This window comes from Canis lupus, chromosome 1, assembly GCF_048164855.1.
Source record: "Canis lupus baileyi chromosome 1, mCanLup2.hap1, whole genome shotgun sequence".
Taxonomy (NCBI): Eukaryota; Metazoa; Chordata; class Mammalia; order Carnivora; family Canidae; genus Canis; species Canis lupus.
In genome coordinates this window covers 116,007,748-116,031,024 of record NC_132838.1, presented here as the reverse complement: position 1 = coordinate 116,031,024, position 23,277 = coordinate 116,007,748, and the positions used below count along the sequence as shown (strand labels likewise).

At 37.8% G+C, this 23,277-nt stretch overlaps 1 protein-coding gene across 6 annotated transcripts in view; it reads left to right on the top strand.

The window, feature by feature from the left end:
• Window positions 1–19,263, top strand: part of LOC140638397 (uncharacterized) — a 52,855-nt gene extending 33,592 nt beyond the window's left edge. For 5 of the 6 annotated variants that reach the window (XM_072835923.1, XM_072835684.1, XM_072835851.1 and 2 more), the window contains one exon: window positions 16,091–19,263. In XM_072835923.1, the coding sequence (XP_072692024.1) occupies window positions 16,168–18,018 (1,851 nt within the window). In that variant the 5' untranslated portion in view covers window positions 16,091–16,167 and the 3' untranslated portion in view covers window positions 18,019–19,263. Of the gene's footprint in view, window positions 1–945; window positions 1,056–16,090 lie in introns of those variants that run through there. The other variant, XM_072836086.1, reaches the window with a different exon arrangement.
• The last annotated feature ends 4,014 nt before the right edge of the window (window positions 19,264–23,277 follow it).

Genomic DNA, 23,277 nt, shown 5'->3' with positions numbered 1-23,277 from the left:
CTCTCTAAAATAAATCTTTAAAAAAAAATATGCCTCATGATGTCCCTTATGACAACCAGTGACCTATTTTCTATCCCTACAATTCTGTCTTTTCCACAATATTATATAAATGGAATAAATATATATACCCTTTCAGGTCTGGCTTTTTTCACTTACTAAAATATATTTGAGATTTATCCATACTATTCCATGTGAGAGTACTTTTTATTTCTGAGTAGTGTTCCATTGTATGGAAATTTCAAAGTTTGTTGATTTATTCGCTTTTGAGGGACATCTGGGTTTCCAGTTTTTTAAATTTGCATATAATTGATGCACAATGTTCTATCAGTTTCAGGTGTACAACATAGTGATATGACAACTTTATATGTTATGCTGTTCATCACAAGTTGGGAGCTGATTCATCCCTATCACAGATATCATTAATATATTCCTTATGTTGTACTTTTGAGTCACATGACTTATTCCATTAACTGGAAGCCTGTGTCTTCCATTCACCTTCACCTAGGTTGCCCAACCCTTCACTTCCTCACCTCTGGTAACCATCAGTTTGTTCTCTGTATATATAGGCCTGATTCTGGTTTTTTTTGTTTATTAATTTTTTTCTTAGGATTCCATGCATCGAGATTGTTGCAAATGCCACAGTCTCCTCCTTTAATGGCTGCATGACATTCTATTATATATATGTTTATATACGTGTGTGTATATGTGTGTATACATATATATATGTGTATATATATCACCTCTTTATTCATTCACTTTTTGATGGACATAGCTGCTTCCATATCTTGGCTATTGTAAATAATGCTGCTATAATTGGGTGCATATGTCCCTTTTAATTAGTGTTTTTATATTGTTTGGGTAGACACACAGTAGTGGGATTTCTGGATCATAAGGTAGTTCTATTTTTAATTTTTTGAGGAATTTCCATACTGTTTTACACAGTGGCTGTACCAGTTTGCATTCCTACCAACAGCGGACAAGGATTCCTTTTTCTACACGTCCTCGCCAACACCTATTGTTTCTTGTGTTGTTGTTTTCAGCCATTCTGACAAATGGTAGGTGATATCTTATTATGGTTTTGGTTTGCATTTCCCTTATGTTAAGTGATGTTGAGTACCTTTTCCTGTGTCTGTTGGCCATCTCTGTGTCTTTGGAGAAATGTCTGTTCATGTCTTCTGCCCATTTTTTAATTGGATTATTTAGTTTTGGGCTATTGAACTATATAAATTCTTAACATATTTTGGATACTAACCCTTTATTGGATATATCATTTGCAAATATCTTCTCCCATTCCAGAGGCTGCTTTTTAGTTTTGTAATCGATTCCTTTGCTGTGCAGAAGCTTTTTATTTTGATGAGGTCCTAATAGTTCATTTTGCATTTGCTTCTTCTTGCCACAGAGGACTCATCTAGAAGAAAGTTGCTACAGCCAGTGTCAAAAAAATTACTGCTTGTGCTCTTTTCTAGGATTTTAATGGTTTTAGGTCTCACATTTAGATCTTTAATCCTTTTGAATTTATTTTTGCATATGGTATAAGAAAGTGGTCCAGTTTCATTCTTTTGGATGCAGCTGTCCAGTTTTCCCCACACCATTCGTTGAAGAGACTGTCTTTTTCATATTAGATATTCTTTCCTGCTTTGTCAGAGATTGATTGACCATATAATTGTGGGTTTATTTATATATTATCTGTTCTATTCTATTGATCTGTGTGTCTGTTTTTTAAAAAAATTTTTTTTTATTTATTTATGATAGTCACAGAGAGAGAGAGAGACGCAGAGACACAGGCAGAGGGAGAAGCAGGCTCCATGCACCAGGAGCCCAATGTGGGACTCGATCCCGGGTCTCCAGGATCGCATCCTGGGCCAAAGGCAGGCACCAAACCGCTGCGCCACCCAGGGATCCCCTGTGTGTCTGTTTTGATTGCTGCATACTGTTTTGATTACTGTAGCTTTGTAATAGAACTTGAATTTTGGAATGGTGATGCCTCCAGCTTTGCTTTTCTCTCTCAGGGTTGCTTTGGCTATTTAGGGGCTATTCAGGATCTTTTGTGGTTCCATACAAATTTTAGGATTATCTGCTCTAGTTCTCTGAAAAATGCTTTTGGTATTTTGATAGGAATTGCATTAACAGTTTAGATTGCTTTGGGTAGTATAGACATTTTTAACAATATTTGTTCTTTCAATCCATGAGCATGGAATATCTTTCCATTTCTTTGAGTCGCCAGTTTCTTTCATCAGTATTTTATAGTTTTCAGAGTACAGGTGTTTGACCTCTTTGCTTAGGTTTATTCTTGTGGTACTATGTGATATGTGATCTGTTCTGGAGCATGTTTCTTGTGCACTTGAAAAGAATGTGTATTCTGCTATTTTAGGATGGAATGTTTTGAATGTATCTGTTAAATCCATCTACTCCAGGGCAGCCCAGGTAGCTCAGTGGTTTAGCGCTGCCTTCAGCCCAGGACCTGATCCTGGAGACCCAGGATCAAGTCCTATGTTGGGCTCCCTGCATGGAGCCTGCTTCTCCCTTTGCCTGTGTTGCTGCCTCTCCCTCTGTGTGTGTCTCTCTGTCTCTCATGAATAAATAAACACACAAACAAATAAATAAATAAAATATTTAAATCCATCTAGTCCAGTGTATTTTCAAAGCCATTGTTTCCTTGTTGATTTTCAGTTTGGGTGATATGTCCATTGATGTAAGTACTGTGTTAAAGTCTTCTTCTATTAGTGTATTATTATTGATTAGCTTCTTTCTGTTTATTTTTTCCTTATGTTTATTACTAATTGTTTAATGTATTTGGGTGCTCCTGTGTTTGGTACATGTATATTTAAAACTCTTCTTGTCCCCTCTACTATTATATAGTGTCCTCCTTTGTTATTACAGTCTTTGTTTTACTTACTTTTTAAATTTTTTTCTGTATTTTTTTATTGGAGTTCAATTTGCCAACATATACTATAACATCCAGTGCTCATCCCGTGAAGTGCCCCCCTCAGTGCCCATCACCCAGTCACCCAATCCCTCTGCCCACCTCCCCTTCCATTACCCCTGTTCATTTCTTAGAGTTAGGAGTCTCTCATATTTTGTCACCCTCTCTGATTTTTCCCACTCATTTTCTCTCCTTTTCCCTATAATCCCTTTCACTATTTTTCATATTCCCCTTATGAGTGAAACCATATAATGATTGTCCTTCTCTGATTCACTTAACTTCACTCAGCATACTACCCTTCAGTTCCATGCACATCGAAGCAAATAATGGGTATTTGTCCTTTCTAATGGCTGAGTAATATTCCACTGTATACATAGACCACATCTTCTTTATCCATTCATCTTTCGATGGACACCAAGGCTCCTTCCACACCTTGGCTATAGTAGATATTGCTACTATAAGCATTGGGGTGCAGGTGTCTCGGTACTCCACTGTATCTGTATCTTTGGGGTAAATCCCCAGTAGTACAATTGCTGGATGGTAGGGTAGCTCTATTTTTAACTGTCAGGGGAACCTCCACACCGTTTTCCAGAGTGGCTTCACCAGTTCACATTCCCACCAATAGTGTAAGAGGGTTCCCCTTTCTCCACATCCTCTCCATTTGTTGTTTCCTGTCTTGTTAATTTTCACCATTCTCACTGGTGTGAGGTGGTATCTCATTGCAGGTTTTTAAATTTGTATTTCCCTGATGGCTAGTGATGTGGAGCATTTTCTCATGTGCTTATTGGCCATGTCTATGTCTTCCTCTGAAATTTCTGTTCATGTCTTTTGCCCATTTCATGATTGGATTGTTTCTTTGCTGTTGAGTTTAATAAGTTCTTTATAGATCTTGGATACTAGCCCTTTATCTGATATGTCATTTGCAAATATCTTCTCCCATTCTGTAGGTTGTCTTTTAGTTTTGTTGACTGTTTCTTTTGCTGTATAGAAGCTTTTTATCTTGATTAAGTCCCAGTAGTTCATTTTTGCTTTTGTTTCCCTTGCTTTTATAGATGTACCTTGCAAGAAGTTGCTGTGGCCAAGTTCAGAAAGGGTGTGTTCTCCTCTAGGATTTTTATGGAATCTTGTCTCACATTTAGATCTTTCATCCACTTTGAGTTTATCTTTGTGTGTGGTGTAAGAGAATGGTCCTGTTTTATTCTTCTGCACATGGTTGTCCAATTTTCCCAGCACCATTTATTGAAGAGACTGTCTTTTTTCCAGTGGATAGTCTTTCCTCCTTTGTCGAATATTAGATGACCATAGAGTTGAGGATCCATTTCTGGATTCTCTAGTCTGTTCCATTGATCCATGTGTCTGATTTTGTGCCAGTACCACACTGTCTTGATGATCACAGCTTTGTAGTACATCTTGAAATCCGGCATTGTGAAGCCCCCAGCTCTGGTTTTCTTTTTCAATATTCCCCTGGCTATTCGGGGTCTTTTCTGATTCCACACAAAGCTTAAGATGATTTGTTCCAACTCTCTGAAGAAAGTCCATGGTATTTTGATAGGGATTGCATTGAACATGTAAATTGCCCTGGGTAGCCTAGACATTTTCACAATATTAATTCTTCCAATCCATGAGCATGGAATATTTTTCCATCTCTTTGTGTCTTCCTCAATTTCTTTCAGAGGTGTTCTTTTTTTCTTTTAGGGTATAGATCCCTTACCTCTTTGGTCAAGTTTATTCCTAGGTATCTTATGCTTTTGGGTGCAATTGTAAATGGATTGACTCCTTAATTTCTTTTTTTTTTTTTTCTTAATTTCTCTTTCTTCAGTCGCATTGTTAGTGTATAGAAATGCCACTGATTTCTGGGCATTGATTTTCTATCCTGCCACATTGCCGAAAGGCTGTAGGAGTTCTAGCAATTTTGGGGTGGAAGTCTTTTGGGTTTTCTATCTACAGTATCATGTCATATGTGAAGAGGGAGATTTTGACTTCTTTGCCGGTTTGAATGCCTTTTATTTGTTTTTGTTGCCTGATTGCTGAGATTAGGACTTCTAGTACTGTTGTGATAGCATTGGCGAGAGTGGACATCCCTGTCGTATTCCTGATCTTAGGGGAAAGGGTCCCAGTGTTTCCCCATTGAGAATGATATTTGCTGTGGGCTTTTCATAGATGGCTTTTCAGATGTTGAGGAATGTTCCCACTATCCCTACACTCTCAAGAGTTTTGATCAGGAATGGATGCTGTATTTTGTCAAATGCTTTCTCTGCATCTATTGAGAGGATCATATGATTCTTGTTTTTTCTCTCATTGATGTGGTCTATCACGTTGATTGTTTTACAAGTTTTGAACCACCGTTGCATCCTGGGGATAAATCCCACTTGGTCATGGTGAATAATCTTCTTAATGTATTGTTGGATCCTATTTGCTAGTATCTTTTTGAGAATTTTTGCATATGTGTTCCTCAGGGATATTGGTCTATAATTCTCCTTTTTGGTGGGGTCTTTATCTGGTTTTGGAATTAAGGTGATGCTGGCCTCATAGAACGAGTTTGGACGTATTCCGTCCCTTTCTATCATTTGAAACAGCTTTAGTAGAATAGGTATTATTTCTTCTTTAAACGTTTGATAGAATTCCCCTGGGAAGCCATCTGGTCATGGACTTTTGTGTCTTTGGACGTTTTTGATAACTGTTTCAATTTCCTCCCTGGTTATTCATCTGTTCAGGTTTTATATTTCTTCCTGTTCCAGTTTTGGTAATTTGTGGTTTTCCAGAAATGCATCCATTTCTTCTAGATCGCCTAATTTATTGACGTGTAGCTGTTCATAATACGTTTTTTAAATAGTTTGTATTTCCTTGGTATTGGTTGTGATCTCTTCCATTCATGATTATTTTTTTCATTCATGATTTCATTAATTTGAGTCTTTCCTCTTTTCTTTTTAATAATGCTGGCTAATGGTTTATCTATCTTATTAATTCTTTCAAAGAACCAACTCCTAGTTTTGTTGATCTGTTCTACAGTTCTTCTGGTCTCTATTTCATTGAGTTCTGTTTGAATCTTTATTATCTCTCTTCTTCTGCTTGATGTAGGTTTTATTTGCTGTTCTTTCTGCAGTTCCTTTAGGTGAGAGGTTAACTTGTGTAATTGAGTTTTTCCCAATTTTTTGAGAAATTCTTGTATTCTGATGTATTTACCTCCTAGGACTGCTTTTGCTATATCCTAAAGATTTTGAACAGTTGTATCTTCATTTTCATTAGTTTCCATGAATCTTTTTAATTCTTCTTTAATTTCCTGGTTGACCCATTCATCTTTTAGTAGGATGCTCATTAACCTCCACATGTTTGAGTTTCTTCCAAATTTCTTCTTGTGATTGAGTCCTAGTTTCAAAGCATTGTGGTCTGAAAATATGCAGGGGATAATCCCAATCTCTTGGTGTCAGTTGAGACCTAATTTGTGACCTAGTTTATGGTCTATTCTGAAGAAAGTTCTATGTGCCCTTGAGAAGAACGTGTATTCAGTTGTGTTCAGATGGAAAGTTCTGTATACATCTGTGAAATCATCTGGTCCAATGTATCATTTAAAGCCCTTGTTTCTTTGGTGATGTTGTGCTTAGAACATCTGTCATTTGCAGAAAAGTGCCGTGTTGAAGTGTCCTACTATTAGTGTATTATTATCTAAGTATGTCTTTACTTTGGTTGTTAATTGATTGATATATTTGGCAGCTCCCACATTAGGGGCATAAATATTCATGATTGTTAGGTCTTCTTGTTGGATAGACCCTTTAAGTATGATACAGTGTCCCTTTTCATCTCTTATTACATACAGTCCATGGGATAAACTTTATCTTATATGAGGATTGCTACCCCAGCTTTCTTTTGAGGACCATTTGAATAGTAAATGGTTCTCCAACCTTTCATTTTCAGGCTGGAGGTGTCCTTAGGTCTAAAATGAATATCTTGGGGATCCCTGGGTGGCACAGCGGTTTGGCGCCTGCCTTTGGCCCAGGGTGCAATCCTGGAGACCCGGGATCGAATCCCACATCGGGCTCCTGGTGCATGGAGCCTGCTTCTCCCTCTGCCTGTGTCTCTGCCTCTCTCTCTCTCTCTCTCTCTCTCTGTGTGTGACTATCATAAAAAAAAAAAAAAGTTAAAAAAATAAAATAAAATAAAATGAATATCTTGTAGACAGCAAATAGGTGGGTCTTGCTTTTTAATCTGGTCTGAAACCCTGTGTCTTTTTTTTTAAGATTTATTTTTATTCATTTATTTATGATAGACAGAGAGAGAGAGAGAGAGAGAGAGAGAGAGACAGGAGGAGGGAGAAGCAGGCTCCATGCTGGGGGCCTGATGTGGGACTTGATCCCGGGACTCCAGGATCGCGCCCTGGGCCAAAGGCAGGCACCAAACCGCTAAGCCACCCAGGGATCCCCCCACCCTTTTTTTTTTAAAGATTTATTTTTATTTATTTATGATAGACATAGAGTTAGAGAGAACCCTATGTCTTTTGATGGGATCATTTAGCCCATTCACGTTCAGAGTAACTATTGAAAGATATGAGTTTAGCATCATCATAAAACCTATTCAGTCCCTGTTTTTGTGGGCTATTTCTTTGGGCTTCCTCTTTCTTTTACAGGGTCCCCCTTAATATTTCTTGCAGAGCTGGTTTGGTGATCACATATTCTTTCAGTTTCTGCCTCTCTTAAAAGCTCTTTATCCCTTCTTCTATTCTGAATGAGAGCCTTGCAGGATAAAGTATTCTTGGCTGCATATTCTTCTCATTTAGGACCCTGAATATATCCTGCCAGCCCTTTCTGGCCTGCCAGGTCTCTGCGGAGAGGTCTCCTGTTAATCTAATATTCTCCCCATAAAATTTAGGAATCTCTTGTCTCTCACTGCTTTAAGGATTTGCTCTTTATTTTGGAATTTGCAGTTTCACTATTAAAAGTCGAGGTGTTGAACGTTTTTTATTGATTTGGGGGGGAACCTCTCTACCTCCTGAATCTGAATCCCTGTTTCCCTCCCCAAATTAGGGAAGTTCTCAGCTATGATTTGTTCAAATATGCTCTATGGCCCTCTGGCCCTCTCAGTGCTTTCTGGAACCCCAGTTGTACCTAGATTCTCCCTTCTGAGGCTATCATTTATTTCCTTTAACCTTTCCTCATGGTCTTTTAATTGTTTTTCTCTTTTTTCCTCAGCTTCCTTCCTTGCCACCCACTTGTCTTCTATGTTGCTCACTCTTTCTTCTACCTTATTAACCCTCATTGTTAGGGCCTCCAGTTTGGATTGCATCTCATTTAATTGAATTTTAATTTTGGCCTGATTAGATCTAGATTCTGCAGTCATGAAGTCCTTTGAATCCTTTATGCTTTTTTTCCAGAGCCACCAGTAGCTTTGTAATTGTGCTTCTATATAGGCTTTCTGACATTGAATTGTAATCCATATTCTGTTACTCTGTGGCAGAGAGTATTGTTTTCTGCTTCTTTCTTTTGTGGTGAGTTCTTCCTTTTAGTCATTTTTCTGTGTAGAGTGGCTGTATTAGCGGGCTGAGTCAATAGTAGCAACCATTACCTAAGTAAATTTCACCCTAGATGATTCTAACAAGGTCAGAGACCAGAAAATGAAAACAAAGATCAGAACAAAATAAAGCAAAAGGGCCACTAAAGTGAAAAATCCAGAGCCCTGAGCTGCTGCAATCAGGCTCCCGGGGGTGCGCAGCTCCCAAAGGAAGCATGGCATAGATGCCTCCATCTGGAGCTGGCCTGCCTAACCAACTTGCTTCTCCCAAATGCCGCACTATTCCAGCCCTTTACAGAGATCAGTCCAAAGTTTTTGGTGCACTTTCCCCTGGGTGCACTTCCTCTATTAGTGACTCCAGGAGACTGTAGGCTTCATTGCCCCTCCTGTGATTCTGCCCGGTTTCCCTGCTAAGCACTTTTCCATCCAGGAAAAATGTGGTGTGGATTTTTGAAGTTCCCGCATCTCCAAGGCTGGGCTTTCCTGTATCTGAGGCTTTCTACGTCCAGCTTTAGCCGGGCTCCTTGTGGTGCCCCTCCCCCACTTGATTCTTTTTTATTTTTTTCTGCCTTCCTACCTTGCTAGAAGCAAAAACCCTTCTCTCTATAGCATTCCAGCTGTTCTCTCTTTAAATCTCAGGTCGAATTTGTAGGTGTTCAGATAATTTGAAAGTTATCTAGGTAAGTTGGCAGGACCAAGTGAGTTGAACCCCCTACTCTTCCACCATCTTGCCCTGCCCCCTATAGTCTTTGTTTTAAAGTCTATTTTGTCTGATAGAAGTATTGCTATTCCATCTTCCTTTTGTTTTTTAAGATTTTATTTATTAGAGACAGAGAGAAAGAGAGGCAGAGGGAGAAGCAGGCTCCTTGCAGGGAGCCCAATACCAGACTTGATCGTGGGTCTCCATGATCACACCCTAGGCTGATGGTGGCGCTAAACAGCTAAGCCACCAGGGCTGCCCTCCATCTTCCTTTTTAAAAATATATATATATTTATTTATTCATGGGAGAGACAGAGACCCAAGCAGAGGGAGAAGCAGCCTTTCCGCAGGAGCCTGATGTGGGACTCAATTCCATAATCCCGGGATCATGCCTGTGCCAAAGGTAGATGCTCAAACACTGAGCCCCCCAGGTGTCCCATTACTCCAGCTTTCTTTTGGCATCATCCATTTGTATGATAAATTTTTCCCCATCTCCTCAATTTCAAACTCCAGGTGTCTTTAGATGTAAAATAAGTCTCTTGTAGGTGGCATATAGATGGATCTTTTTTGTTTGTTTTTTATCCATTCTTTCATCCTCTGTCTTTTAATTGGAATGTTTAGTCCATTTACATTCAAAATGATTGTTGATAGATACGTATTTATTGCCATTTTATTATTGTTTCTTGGTGTTTTTGAAGATTTTCTCTGGTCTTTCACTTTTTCATGATTTCCTGGTTTTCTTTAGTGATTTTTAAAATTTCTTTTTATTCTTTTCATAATTATTAGAGACTTGGTTTCAGGGTACTGTTAAGGTTGTCTATAACATCTTCTGCATGTAGCAGTGTATATTAAGTTGATGGTCTTTTAAGTTTGAATTCAGCCTTTACTCCTCTCCTCCTCACGTTTTAGGTACATTGTGTATATTTTACATCCTTTAATGCTGTATGTTCTACATACAGTTTGTATGTTCTACATACATTCTGAGTTTTACAGAAATATTCATTTTTACTGCTTTTGTGTTTCCTACCTTAATACTGTCGTTTTTGGTCTTTCCTATCCAAAGAGCTCCCCCTTAATATTTTTTAGTTTTGTCTAGAAAACTCTCTATCTCCTATTCTGAGTATGCCTGGATAAAGTATTCTCAGCTGGAGGTTCCTCTCAATTCAGCAATTTGAATATATCATGCCACTTCTTTCTGACTTAGAAAATTTCTGCTGAAAAATCTGCTTCTAGACTTATAGGATTTCTTTGTATGTAACTGTGTCTTGCTGCTTTTGATATTTTTTTTTCTTTTTCACTCTTTTGCCATTTTAGTTACAGTATGTGTGGGTATGGGTCTCCTTTTGTTGGTTTTGTTGGGGGTTCTCTATGCCTTTTGGATCTGGCTATATCTTTCCTTCCTCAGATTAGGGAAGTTTTCAACTATAATTTCTTCAATAAATTTTTCTCTCTCTTCTTCTTGGACTCTTATAATGCGAATGTTATTACATTTGATGGAGTCACTGAGTTCCCCAAGTCTCTTGTCATTTTCCATAATTCTTTTTTCTCTCTTTCGTTCAGCTTGATTATTTAGCATTATTCTGTCATCTAGGTCATTAATTTGTTCCTCTGCTTCATCTGGCCTTCTGTTCATTATACCAACTGTGTTTCTCATTTCATTCATTGAGGCCTTCTTGTTACGTTACTCCTTATCTCTGTTAATGGTCTCAGTGATATGTTCCTCTCTTCTGCTATTTCCATTGAGTATCCTTATGATCATCAGTTTAAATTCTCCATCAAGCATGTTACTTACGTCTGTTTTGCTTGGATCTCTGGCTGTGGCCTTGTCTTGTTCTTTCATTTAGAACAGATTCCTCTGTCTTCTAATTTTGTATGTTTCTATGCCTGTTTCTCTGTGTTAGGAAATTCAGCTACATCTCCTGTTCTTGAGAGTAGTAGACTTACAAAGAAGAGTTTCTGTTGTGTCCTGCACTATAGTGTCCCTATTCCACAAGGCCTGGTGCTTTAGGGAGTTTCTCCAAAATGTGCTGCATATGCTTTGTTGTAATATCCTTCAGGCTAGTCATCTGCAAAGGCTCTCTTGACCTGTTGTGGGTAGTGTTTGGTCCCTGGCTTGAATGGGGTGCATTTTAACTAGGTGTGCTTTGGTCTGCTTGGGAAATGAGACCTGTCACCACTGTCATTGGGACTGAGGTCTCACAAAACTCCCAGGATAGAAGACGTAGCGTTGGCAGGGGTTTGATCCAGTCTTCTGGGCGTAGGGAACCCACCAAGGGAGAGTGAGGCAGGTGTTCCTTGGAAGAGTGGTTCCACTGTAGATTGGTGAGTTTGGGACTTGGTGTAAGCAAGTTGAGTAGCAAGTGTCATCACTTTGCTGGTTCCCACAGGTGGCTCTGTTTATACTGTGGGATGGGGGAGGAGAGTAGCACCTGCTAGTTCCTTTGTTCCTGGAGGGGGCTCTCTATGATTACTGCCTTTCAACTAACCTCCCCACTGTGTGCATCAGGTGCTCTTCAGATTGCTATTTCTGTGCTGTATATACACAGCTGTTTGCCCTGCCTTTTCTCCAACAGCAGCCCCAGTGCCCTCTAAGCTCTCCAAGGCTACACATACTGACCTTTTAGACTCCAAGCATTAATCTCTGCTGGTTCCAAGAACTCTTAAATTTGGGCCTCTCACTTTTCAAGCCAATTGCTATGGAGATTTGTTTTCCCTTTGTGCTTCCTGTGTACTAGTCTCTCTTGCCCTTCTCTGGGACTGCATCTCCCTCCCCACAACAATGGACACAATTCATTTCTCTCCCGAGGTACATCTGCACACTTTCTGACTCCTTTGATGTGGCCTTTTCTCTACCTTTAGATGTAGAGCATCTAAAGGTACTTAAAATAATTTGATAGTTATCTGGTTGTATTTGTGGGACAAGGTGAGCCAAGGGTTCTCCTCCTCTGCTGCCATTTTCCCCCACTCTGTATTTTTATCTTTTGAGTAAGTTCCATACTGTTTTTCACAGTGGTTGCACCAGTTTACATACCCATCAGCAGGGTATGAGGGTTGCTTACCAACACTGTTATTTCATGTCTTTTTGGTTTTAGCATCCTAGCAGGTGCAATGATGATAGCTTGTTCTGTTTTGGTTTGCATTTTCTTTTATTTTTTTTATTTTTTTAAATTTTTGTTTATTTATGATAGAGAGAGAGAGAGGCAGAGACATAGGTGGAGGGAGAAGCAGGCTCCATGCACCGGGAGCCTGATGTGGGATTCGATCCCAGGTCTCCAGGATCGCGGCCTGGGCCAAAGGCAGGCGCTAAACCACTGCGCCACCCAGGGATCCCCTGGTTTGCATTTTCTTGATGATGAATGGTGTTGGGCATCTTTTCATGTGTCTGTTGGCCATGTGTATGTCTTTTTTGGAAAAATGTCTATTCAAGTCCTTTCCCTATTTTTTAAATCATATTGCTTTTTGTGCACAGTTATATAAGTAATTTATATGTTTTGGATATTAACCTTTTATTGGGTATATTATTTGCAAATATCTTCTCCCATTCAGTAGGTTGTCTTTTTGTATTAATGGTTTCCTTTGTTGAGAAAAACCTATTTTGATATAGCCTCAAAAGTTAATTTTTGCTTTTGTTTCTTTTGCCTTGGGAGGCATATCTAAAAAAGAAAAAAATGTTGGTGTGGACAATGTCAGAGAAATTACTGCCTGTGTTCTCTTCTAGGATTTTTTTGGATTCAGAGCTCACGTTTAGCCCTTTATTCCATTTTGAGTTTGTTTTTGCATATGGTGTTAAAAGGCCATCCAGTATCATTCTTTTGCATATAGCTGTCCAATTTTCCCAGCAATTTGATGAAGAGACTATCTTTTCCCGTATTATATTCTTACTTTCTTTGCCATAGATTAATTGACTATAAAAATATAGGTTTACTTCTGGTTTCTTTATTTTGCTTTGTTGATAGATATGTCTGTGCCAGTACCATACTCATTTTTGATTATTACAGCTTTGTAGCATATCTGGAAATCTGTAATTGTGATACCTCCAGCTCTATTTGTCTTTCTCATGATTGCTCTGGCTATTTGGGATGCTTTGTGATACAGTACAAATTTAGGATTATCTGTTCTAGTACTGTGAAAAATTTTGTATTTTGATAAGGATTACATTAAATCTATCTGTAGATTGCTCTGGGTAGTATGGACACTTTAACATTTATTCTTCTGATCTATGAACACAGAATATTTTCCCACTTGTTTATATCATCTTGAGTTTCTTTCATCAATGTTTTATAGTTTTCAGAGTACAGGTCTTTTGCCTGTTTGGTTAAGTTTATTCCTAGGTATTTTATTCTTTTAATGCCATTGTAAATGGGATTGTTGTCTTACCTTCTCTTTCTGCTACTTTATTATGACAGTATAGAAACACTACTGATTTCTGGGTATAATTTTTTTTTTATCCTACAACTTTACTGGATTCATTTTTCACTTCTAGTAGATTTTTAGTGGAGTCCTTAAAACTTTTTATGTCATCTGCAAATACAGTTTAACTGTTTCTTTACCAGTGTGAATATATCTTTGGGTTTCTGATATTATAGTAATTGTGAATAAAGCTGCGATAATCCTTGGTGTACAGATGTTTGGGCATAAGTGTAAATACATACAAGAATGAATGCTGGATTATATGCTAAGTGTATGTTTAGTGTTATATAAAACAACCAAACTCTTTCATCATGGTTGTGCTGTTTTACATTTCCATTAGCAGTGTATGAGATTTTTTGGTGTTCCTTTTTCTGGATCTTATTGCCATGCAGCATACTATGTATCAGTAGAATTCCTGGAACTTTATTACTCCAGAAGACTCCTTTCCTTATATTCAGTAATAGTTTTTTTTTTTTTTCTCTCCAAAATCCCTAGTATCCCATAAGTTTACAGAAATCTTTCATCATGCCTTTGACCTTTATCAATGCCCAAGAAATTATGGAGATATTATTCTGGTATTTGCCTTGGATAGAAGAATAAGTATGAGAACACATAAAGCAGGGCATAATGAAATCAAACTGAAGTAAAGATAAGTAAAAAAGGGGGCAGCCTGGGTGGCTCAGCAATTAGCACCACCTTTGGCTCAGGGCATGATCCTGGAGTCCTGGGATCGAGTCCCACATTTGGCCCCCTGCATGGAGCCTGCTCCTCCCTCTGCCTGTGTCTCTGCCTCTCTCTCTCTCTCTCTCTCTCTCTCTTTCTGTCACTCAAGAATAAATAAATAAAATATTGTTTTCAAAAAGGTAACTTGGGTGAAAAGGAGAGGAAGAACTAATGAAGATATCCATGGCTAGTACCTAGGAAGCAGTATTGAAAGGGAAAGCAATTGGAGAAGTATGATCCTTTTTCCATTTTAATCTTAGATTTAGTATAGATGTACTTTTGTTTCAGTTTGTAAGGAGGTGTTGGGAAATTCACAGATCAGTAGTTTCCAGGCATCTACACTTAAGGTTAGGAGAGATTTACTACACAGGGACAGCACAAGAGTATTTAGAAGTGATGGAAGTGTTGTATTATCACTTCTGTGGTGGATACATAGCTTGAACCATTATAGATTTCTTTTGTCTTCATTCTCCTCCTTTTCAGTTAAGTCCTGTACCATTATTTACTTGGTTATTTTTTATTGAGTGCTAGGCATTGTAAAGAAAAATTACGAAAGTAATTTGAAACCTTGTGAATCTTCAGTGAAGATTTTAGTATGCTTTGTGGCAAACAATCTTAAATTACTTTAGTCCAGATTTCTTCACATTTGGATTTTATTCTAAGTTTAATTTAGAAGCTATTTAAAAGTTTTCGGCAGAGATAGCAAATCATGATCTGAATCAGGATCAGTTTGTAGAGAGTATTAAAACTAGACATCTCCACACTCTTTTTCTGATGCAGTAGATTTAGATTCAGCTGGTTGGTGTGGTAGATGGGCATCTTTAATTTTACCAACATCCCGGGTGATTTTGATCCCCACCAGTTTGAGAACCAATGGCTTAAAAATGTTTTCTTTTACTTTCTCAGTAGATTTGTATTATTCTCTAATCACTGGTGTTTTTATACGTTAGCATATAAGATCATTCTGTGCTAATATTTTTTTGAAACCCTAGGCAGCATCATATTGCCCTATGCAGCATGAAATCAGTTTAGTGGGTTTTGACTATCAGTTTAGTGGGTTTTGACTATTTGACTGTTTGTGTGTGTGTATGTGTGTGTGTGACAGAGAAGATAGAATAGCATAGAAAAAAAAACGGGGTAGATATTGTTTAATGAAACTGTATGGGTCAGGTTGTGATGTGAAACATAAGTATTACTATAGGTCATGGTAAATAATACCTGAAAACACTGATGTAGGCCAGTTATTTCTTGTGGGTATTAGTTACCTATATCAGATTTTCTTCAACTGACAACTCCTGTCCTAATAATCCCATTGTTCATCAAAATTTTTGTAAGTTTAATACACATACCAAGTATAGCTTAGCCTGTCCTGCCTTAAACATGCTCATAACACTTATATTAGGCTAAAGTTCAACAAAATTATCTAACATAAAGCCTATTTTATAATAAAGTATTGAATACCTCATGTAAATTTTTAAATTCTATACTGAAACAGAAAAAACAATGGCTGTGTGTGTACAGAGTGGTTGTAAGTATATCAGTTGTTTACCCTCATAAACATGTGGCTGACTGGTAGGTGTAGCTTGCTGCCACTGCTCAAGGTCATATAGTATTGTACTGCATATTGCTAGCTCAGACGTTATCAAAATTCAGAATTTGAAGTACAGTTTCTACTGAATTTATGTTGCTTTTGTACTCATAAAATAAAAAAAATTTTAAGTTGAACCATCATAAATCAGTTACCATCTGTATATATTTTCATGTATAGTCTTTTCTACTATGGGTTCTCCTGAAATGACGACAGGAATTTTTGATGTTCTCTTATCTTTCAGACTTGCCTTCGAGGAGTGTAAATAAGGACTTATCTCCAAAAAAAGACATTTATGAAACAGAATTATCCCAATGGCAAATGAGTGCCAGGCATCAAAACTGTGATTTTGAGGAGTCCAGTTCCAGAGATTATTTGGAAGTCAGAGGCACATTGGAAAAACAAGAAAACCAGGAGAAATATTACAGGCAAGGGATGATTATATATGAAAAGATGTCCATTTTCAACCAGCATACTTACCTGTCTCAACACCCTAGGTGTCACTCTACTGAGAAACCCTACAAATGTAAGGAATGCGGGAAGGCCTTTAGACGAGCCTCACACCTAACTCAACATCATAGTATTCATACTGGTGAAAAACCATATGAATGTAAGCAATGTGGGAAGGCCTTTAGTCGTGATTCACAGCTCATTCTTCATCAGAGACTTCATACTGGTGAGAAACCCTATGCATGCAAAGAATGTGGGAAGGCCTTTACTCAGAGCTCACAACTTATTTTACATCATCGAATTCATACTGGTGAAAAACCATATAAATGTGAAGAATGTGGGAAAGCCTTTATTCGTAGCTCACAACTCACTCGACATCAAAAAGTCCATACTGGTGAGAAGCCTTATGAATGTAAAGAATGTGGGAAGGCCTTTACTCAGAACTCACAACTTACTCTACACCAGAGACTTCATACTGGTGAGAAACTCTATGAATGTAAAGAATGTAGGAAGGTCTTTACTCAGCTCTCACAACTTATTCTGCATAAGAGAATTCACACCGGTGAAAAACCCTATGAATGTAAGGAATGTGGGAAAGCTTTTATTTGTGGTTCACAGCTTTCTCAACATCAGAAAATTCACAATGGGGAAAAGCCATATGAATGTAAGGAATGTGGAAAAGCATTTATTCGTGGCTCATTGCTTATGCAACATCAGAGGATTCATACTGGTGAAAAGCCCTATAAATGTGAAGAATGTGGGAAAGCCTTTATCCGTGGCTCACAACTTACTCAACACCAGAGAATTCATACCAATGAGAAGCCCTATGAATGTAAGGAATGTGGAAAGACCTTTAGTCATGGTTCACAACTTACTCAACATCAGAGAATTCATACTGGGGAGAAACCCTATCAATGTAAGGAATGTGGAAAGGCTTTTAATCGTGGCTCACTCCTTACTCGACATCAAAGGATTCATACAGGTGAAAAACCCTATGAGTGTAAAGAATGTGGAAAGACTTTTAGTCGTGGCTCAGAACTGACTCAACATGAGAGGATTCACACTGGTGAGAAACCCTATGAATGTAAGGAATGTGGGAAGTCTTTTATTCGTGGCTCACAGCTTACTCAACATCAGAGAATTCATACTGGTGAGAAACCATATGAATGTAAAGAATGTAGAATGGCCTTTACTCAAAGTTCACATCTTTCACAACATCAGAGACTTCATACTGGTGAGAAACCCTATGTATGTAACGAATGTGGGAAGGCCTTTGCCCGTGGCTTACTACTTATACAGCATCAGAGAATTCATACAGGTGAGAAACCATATCAGTGTAAGGAATGTGGGAAGGCCTTTATTCGTGGTTCACAGCTTACCCAACATCAGCGAATTCACACTGGAGAAAAGCCCTACGGATGCAAGGAATGTGGGAAGGCCTTTAGTCATGGCTCTCAACTTACTCTACATCAGAGAATTCATACTGGTGAAAAGCCCTATGAATGCAAAGAATGCAGAAAAGCATTTACTCAGAGCTCACATCTTTCTCGACATCAGAGAGTTCATACTGGTGAGAAACCCTATCAATGTAAGGAATGTGGGAAGGCCTTTACTCGTGGTTCACAACTAACTCAACATCAGAGAATTCACATCAGTGATAAATCTTTTGAATATAAGGAATGTGAGATAGACTTCAGTCATAGCTCACAAGTTTATATATGAACTAATCCATTATCATCAAAGAATTCCTAAAATGTGAATATGGGAGCATATTTGCCTCACAAAATTCAGCATCAGTGAATTCTATTGAGGGAAAGATACTGTTAATGTAATCCATGTAGAAAAACCTATCATTACTGGAAACCTATTAAACATTAGCAAATTATAATAGAGAATAATTCTGTTAATATAGTAAGTATATCAAGGCTTTTAGCTATAGAATATGTCCTTTTCAACCTTATCTTGACTCTACCAGCTACTTTCCTTCATGACATTTATCATAATTAATGTCTGCTTTCGTTTAATCATTTGTAAGATAGGCCTAAGAATAATACCTTCCTTGTAAGATTCTTGGAAGTATTATGTGAGACGTTTCATGTAAAGTTCTTAGAGCAGTGCCTTGAACATAGCATATCACAAGTATTAGCTATCATTATTACTAGTATGATTTTAGAGAATTTGCATGAGAAGAGGACCTTAGGAGTATAATGAATATTGAGAAATCTTTCATTAACACTTGACCCTGAATATTTAAGTAGGGGACACTGTATGCTGTAATGAATATGAGAAAGCTTTTACTCACATCTCATCCCATATGCTAAAAAAAGAAAATTCATACTGTCGAAAAAACCCACAAAACTTTGTAGATTTAATCAGTGGCCTGTTGAAGAGGGGTGAAGTGAATTGTAACAAAGTCCAAAAACTCCTATTTCCTATCATTTTTTTACCACAATTCAAGAATATTATTTAGAAATGAAAAAAAAATGGATAGCCAAAATAAATTTTCCTACTAGGAAATTTCTAAAAACTTGAATGTACAGCTTTTGAATTAAACTAAAAATAAATTGACATTACTATTTTTCAGTGAAACCTGATGACAGTCTGTCAGAGACTGCTATTTCCCTACCCAATATCCAGTTTTCCGTTATAATTCTTGGCTGAAAAATCATCTCAGCCCCTCTTGTAGGTTAAGAAGATGGAAGTGGTACTTGTACACGTAGGACATCTAAGAATATCTTTTTTCTCTCTGCATTTCTTTGTTTCCTTGCCTAAAATGTGGACATTTAGCTTATAGCTTTGGTGATTTTATGGGGAGTTTGAAAATGGTATCTGGGTACTAAGGATGATGGAGTAGAAATACAGAATGAGTGTATACCTGTACTAATTTTATGGAACAGCTGTACCAATTCTGGTCTGCCTGCCTCCTGTATTTCTTTATATAAAATTAAAATAAACATATTTGTTGGTGCTGTTGTCATTTTGTTATTGACGCTAAAATGTATTACAGTCATAAAATTTTGTACCTGGAGGTGGAGTGCTTGGGTAAAAGAAATCTCAATATGGTATTGACTTTGTGCCATCATGAATGAGAATTAACCCACTTCAGGCTAGAAAACTAAAGAGTTTTTGCTTTTTTAGACAGGACATTTGGTTAGACTCCCAGTCTATCTTACAAGGCAGATCTCTCACCAGTTAAGGCTGTAATGTTAGTAGAAATGGTAGGAGTGATTCAGAATGTGTGTTGGTAGAAAGATAACTTTGGTGTAGAGTTAGCTGCAGAGGCTACTAGCAGAGATTGAAAGTGATACTGCTTTGTTAAGAGATACTATCTCTGCCTACAGGCACTCCATCCTGGTTGATAGTAAATTCATATATTGCTATATTCCAGCCACTGTTTTTAGGTGTTTGGGATATATCAATGAGAAACTCTAGCAGGAGGAGATAGGATAATAATAGAACCATTGTAGAGTATGTTAGAACATTAGTGTTGTGGAGAAAAGGTCATTCAAAACTAGTTAAGAGCAATATGAAAGTTTATGAAATAGACAATAGGTAAGGGGAAACTCAAGTCAAGATTTGAAGATGTGAAGGATTAAGTCAGTTGTTATGTAAGGGAAGAGCATTGCAGACAGGAAAAAGCTATAACAAATGCCCTACAATGGGGTGATGCTAGTGTACTTGAGGAACATCAAGGAAGCTATTTAGAGATTTATGCAAGGGAGTGGTTAATAGAGGAGGACAGTGGAGGACAGTGGGATGCCTGGGTGCCTCAGCAGTTGAGTGTCTGCCTTTGGCTCAGGGCGTGATCCTGGTCCAGGGATCGAGCCCTGCATTGGGCTCCCTGTGAGGAGCCTGCTTCTCCTTCTGTCCATGTCTCTGCCTCTCTCTGTCTCTCATGAATAAATAAAATCTTTTTTTAAAAATAGAGGAGGATGGAGAGAGAACAGGGCCTCATCTTGTAAGGCCTTGTAAGTCATTGGAGGCATTTTATATTCTGAGGAAAATTTGCAGCCAGGAGTGTTCTGAACAGAGGATATGATTTGACAAGCTGCTATGTGTTGTTAAAAAAAAAAAAAAAGTGAGCAAGAGGCTATGGTCTCTTAATTTAGATGAAAGATGATGGTGGCTCACACCATGGTGGTAACAGTGAGAAGTGGTTGGACTCTAGATATAGGGTATATGTGATCAAACAAGACTTGTTTAAGGGTTAGATGTCCAGTGAGAGAGAGTGGGGTCTGGGGTGACTTTGACTCAAGCTTTTGGTCTCAAACAAATGGAAAGATGATACTCCCAGCAGCTGAGATGGGGAAAGATGCAGTTTTTGTTGGGGAAGATTGGGAGTTCAATTTTGAACTTACTGAGTTTGAAATGTCTTTTAGACAAAATGATAATATTGATTAGGCACTTGGATGTTTTACCTTGTACTCTTCTAGAGATTTATTAATTTGGTAAGTATTGCCTATACACATAAAACCATGAGGCAGAATAATATCATTAAGGACTTGGGTATAGATAGAGAAAAGAACAGAAAGACTAATCCATAGTGCCTTCTAACATTAAGAGTTCAAGGATAAAGGACAGACTAGCAAAGGATGCTAAGAAGGACCAGTGAGATGGAAGGAAAACCAAGATAGTGTGGCATTACAGAAGCTAAATGAAAGTGAATCAAAGGAAAGATGATCAGTGGTTATAAATACTATTAGGTCTGTAATACTAGGCTTTCAAATTGACTTGAACTTATCAACATAAATGTTACTGTTGATCTTGAGAACAGTAGGGGTCTTTTTGTTGTGGAGTGGTTGAATTAAGAACCTGTTGAAAAATAGAAATTGGAGATAATGAATATAGAGACAACTGCTTGGAGGTTTTTGCTGCCAACTGGAGCAAAAAAAAAAAAAAGTGGTCAATAATTAGTGTGGCAACAGGAATGAAAATGTGCCTCTAGGATTGGAGAAATAATAGCAATTCTGTATGCTGGTTGGAATAATCCAGATGGGGGGAGTAATTAATAACAAATAAGAATTATTGGAGCAATGACCGTATGTCAGTGAGAGGGGATATGGTTTAGGAGATGGAGGGGTGGTTTTTGGTAATATCATGGAAATTTTATCCCTGGCAATAGTATGACAGAATATGGGGTGCTAGGAAGAAGGGGATAAAGTGGGAGAAGTTTTAGGAAGTATTCTGATTCCTTCAGTAATTCCATGAGTAGTAAACTGAACATATGAGGAATGAGAAGTTTGGGATCCAAAAGGAAAGAGATATGAAATAGTCACTTAAGCAACACATTTAATGCAAATTCTGATTGCCTAGCAACATTAAAGGGATAGAAAAATGAACGCAAAAAGGTGCCAGTAAGCAAAAGAAAAAAGGCTTAAAACTACATTCACACTAGATCTTGGACATTGTAATTAAACAGCAAAAACTATTGAGTTTTTGAGGGAAATGTATTACTGTTAATGAAACCCAATCCTACGTTACAACAGCCTATGACTCAAATCCCCCAATGACCCATTTATGTAATTTTTCCAAGGATATATGTGAAACTGTGTATGTCTAGCTGTATAGGCTACTAGCAGAGATCAAAAGCAATATATGTATGTCTGTATGTGTGTGTATATTTATAGCTATATATACATACACCTATATGTAGCTAGAATGTAGTTTCTGTTTTTTCATTTGCTCTTTAAAAATATGTAAGTTGTATGTTTTAAAACCTCCCTTGCTTTTTCACTTACATATTTTGGCAGTCATTCCAGTTGATATTGCTGCATAACCACCACTCCAAACTTGGCTTAAGATACAATAATAATTTATTTAGCTCACACATCTACAAAAATTTGGACAGGGCTTGGCAGGAACAGCTTATCTCTGATCAACATAGCCTCAGATGGGGTGGCTTGAAAATTTGATGGCTGAAGGCTGGAATCATTCAAAGACTCACATGTTCACACGTCTGGCAGTTGATTCTAGCTGTCAACTGGACATTAGATAGGGTCCAGAATACCTGCATGTGAGAGAGATCATAGAGATCATAGAGACATAGAGATCTATGTCACTGCTTAGCATGGTGTCTTGGGTTCCAAGAGAATGCCCTAAAGAACAAGGTAGACATGCATGTTATTTTTGTGATCCAGCCTAAGAAATCACATAACTTCACTTGTGTCATACTCCATTGGTTGAGGCAGTTACTGCTCTATGAAAGAAGTATCACATTGTAAGAAGAGCTTATAGGATAGGATATATTGTGGCCCTGTTTGGAAAATGCAATATGCCATAAAGATCTTCCATATCTGGCCTGGGAAGTTACATAATCTCACTTCTGCCATTCTCTATTTGTTTAGGCAGCTACATCTTGATGGAAGAGTGTCACATTGTAAGTAGAACATATGAGGTAGGATATATTTTGCTGGGCCTTTTAGGAAAATATATTCTGTTCCAGGGATCATCTCCTACATGAAACTAACTCATTTTAAGGTGGCATATTATTGTTACAGCTATTTATTCTTTTAGTGATCTACCATAATTTTGGCAGACTGCCAGAATTTTCCTTTTTTTCCCTGGGTTCTTGACTGCCTTGCTAAGTACCATTCTCCCTTGCCAGTTGTGACCTTGTGACTAAATGAAACATTATCATAAGTGATACATAGTTTTGCTCTCATTTGTTCAAAAACTTCCATAACAGTAGGGGACTTGGGTGCCTCAGTCAGGTAAGCATCTGACTCTTGATTTTGGCTCAGGTAAAGATCCCAGGCCTGTGAGACTGAGCCCCACATCAGGCTCCGCATTCAGCAGAATTTGCTTGAGATTCTGTCTGTTCCTCTCCTTTTGCCCCTCCCCCCAATAAACAAATTTAAAAAATTTTTCCATAAGAGTACAGAAATAACTCATAATACATTATTAAGTAAGTTAGTATACATATTTAATGTGGTTATTAAGAATATATTTTACTTCTGGTTCTGGACCAAAATGGAGAATAAA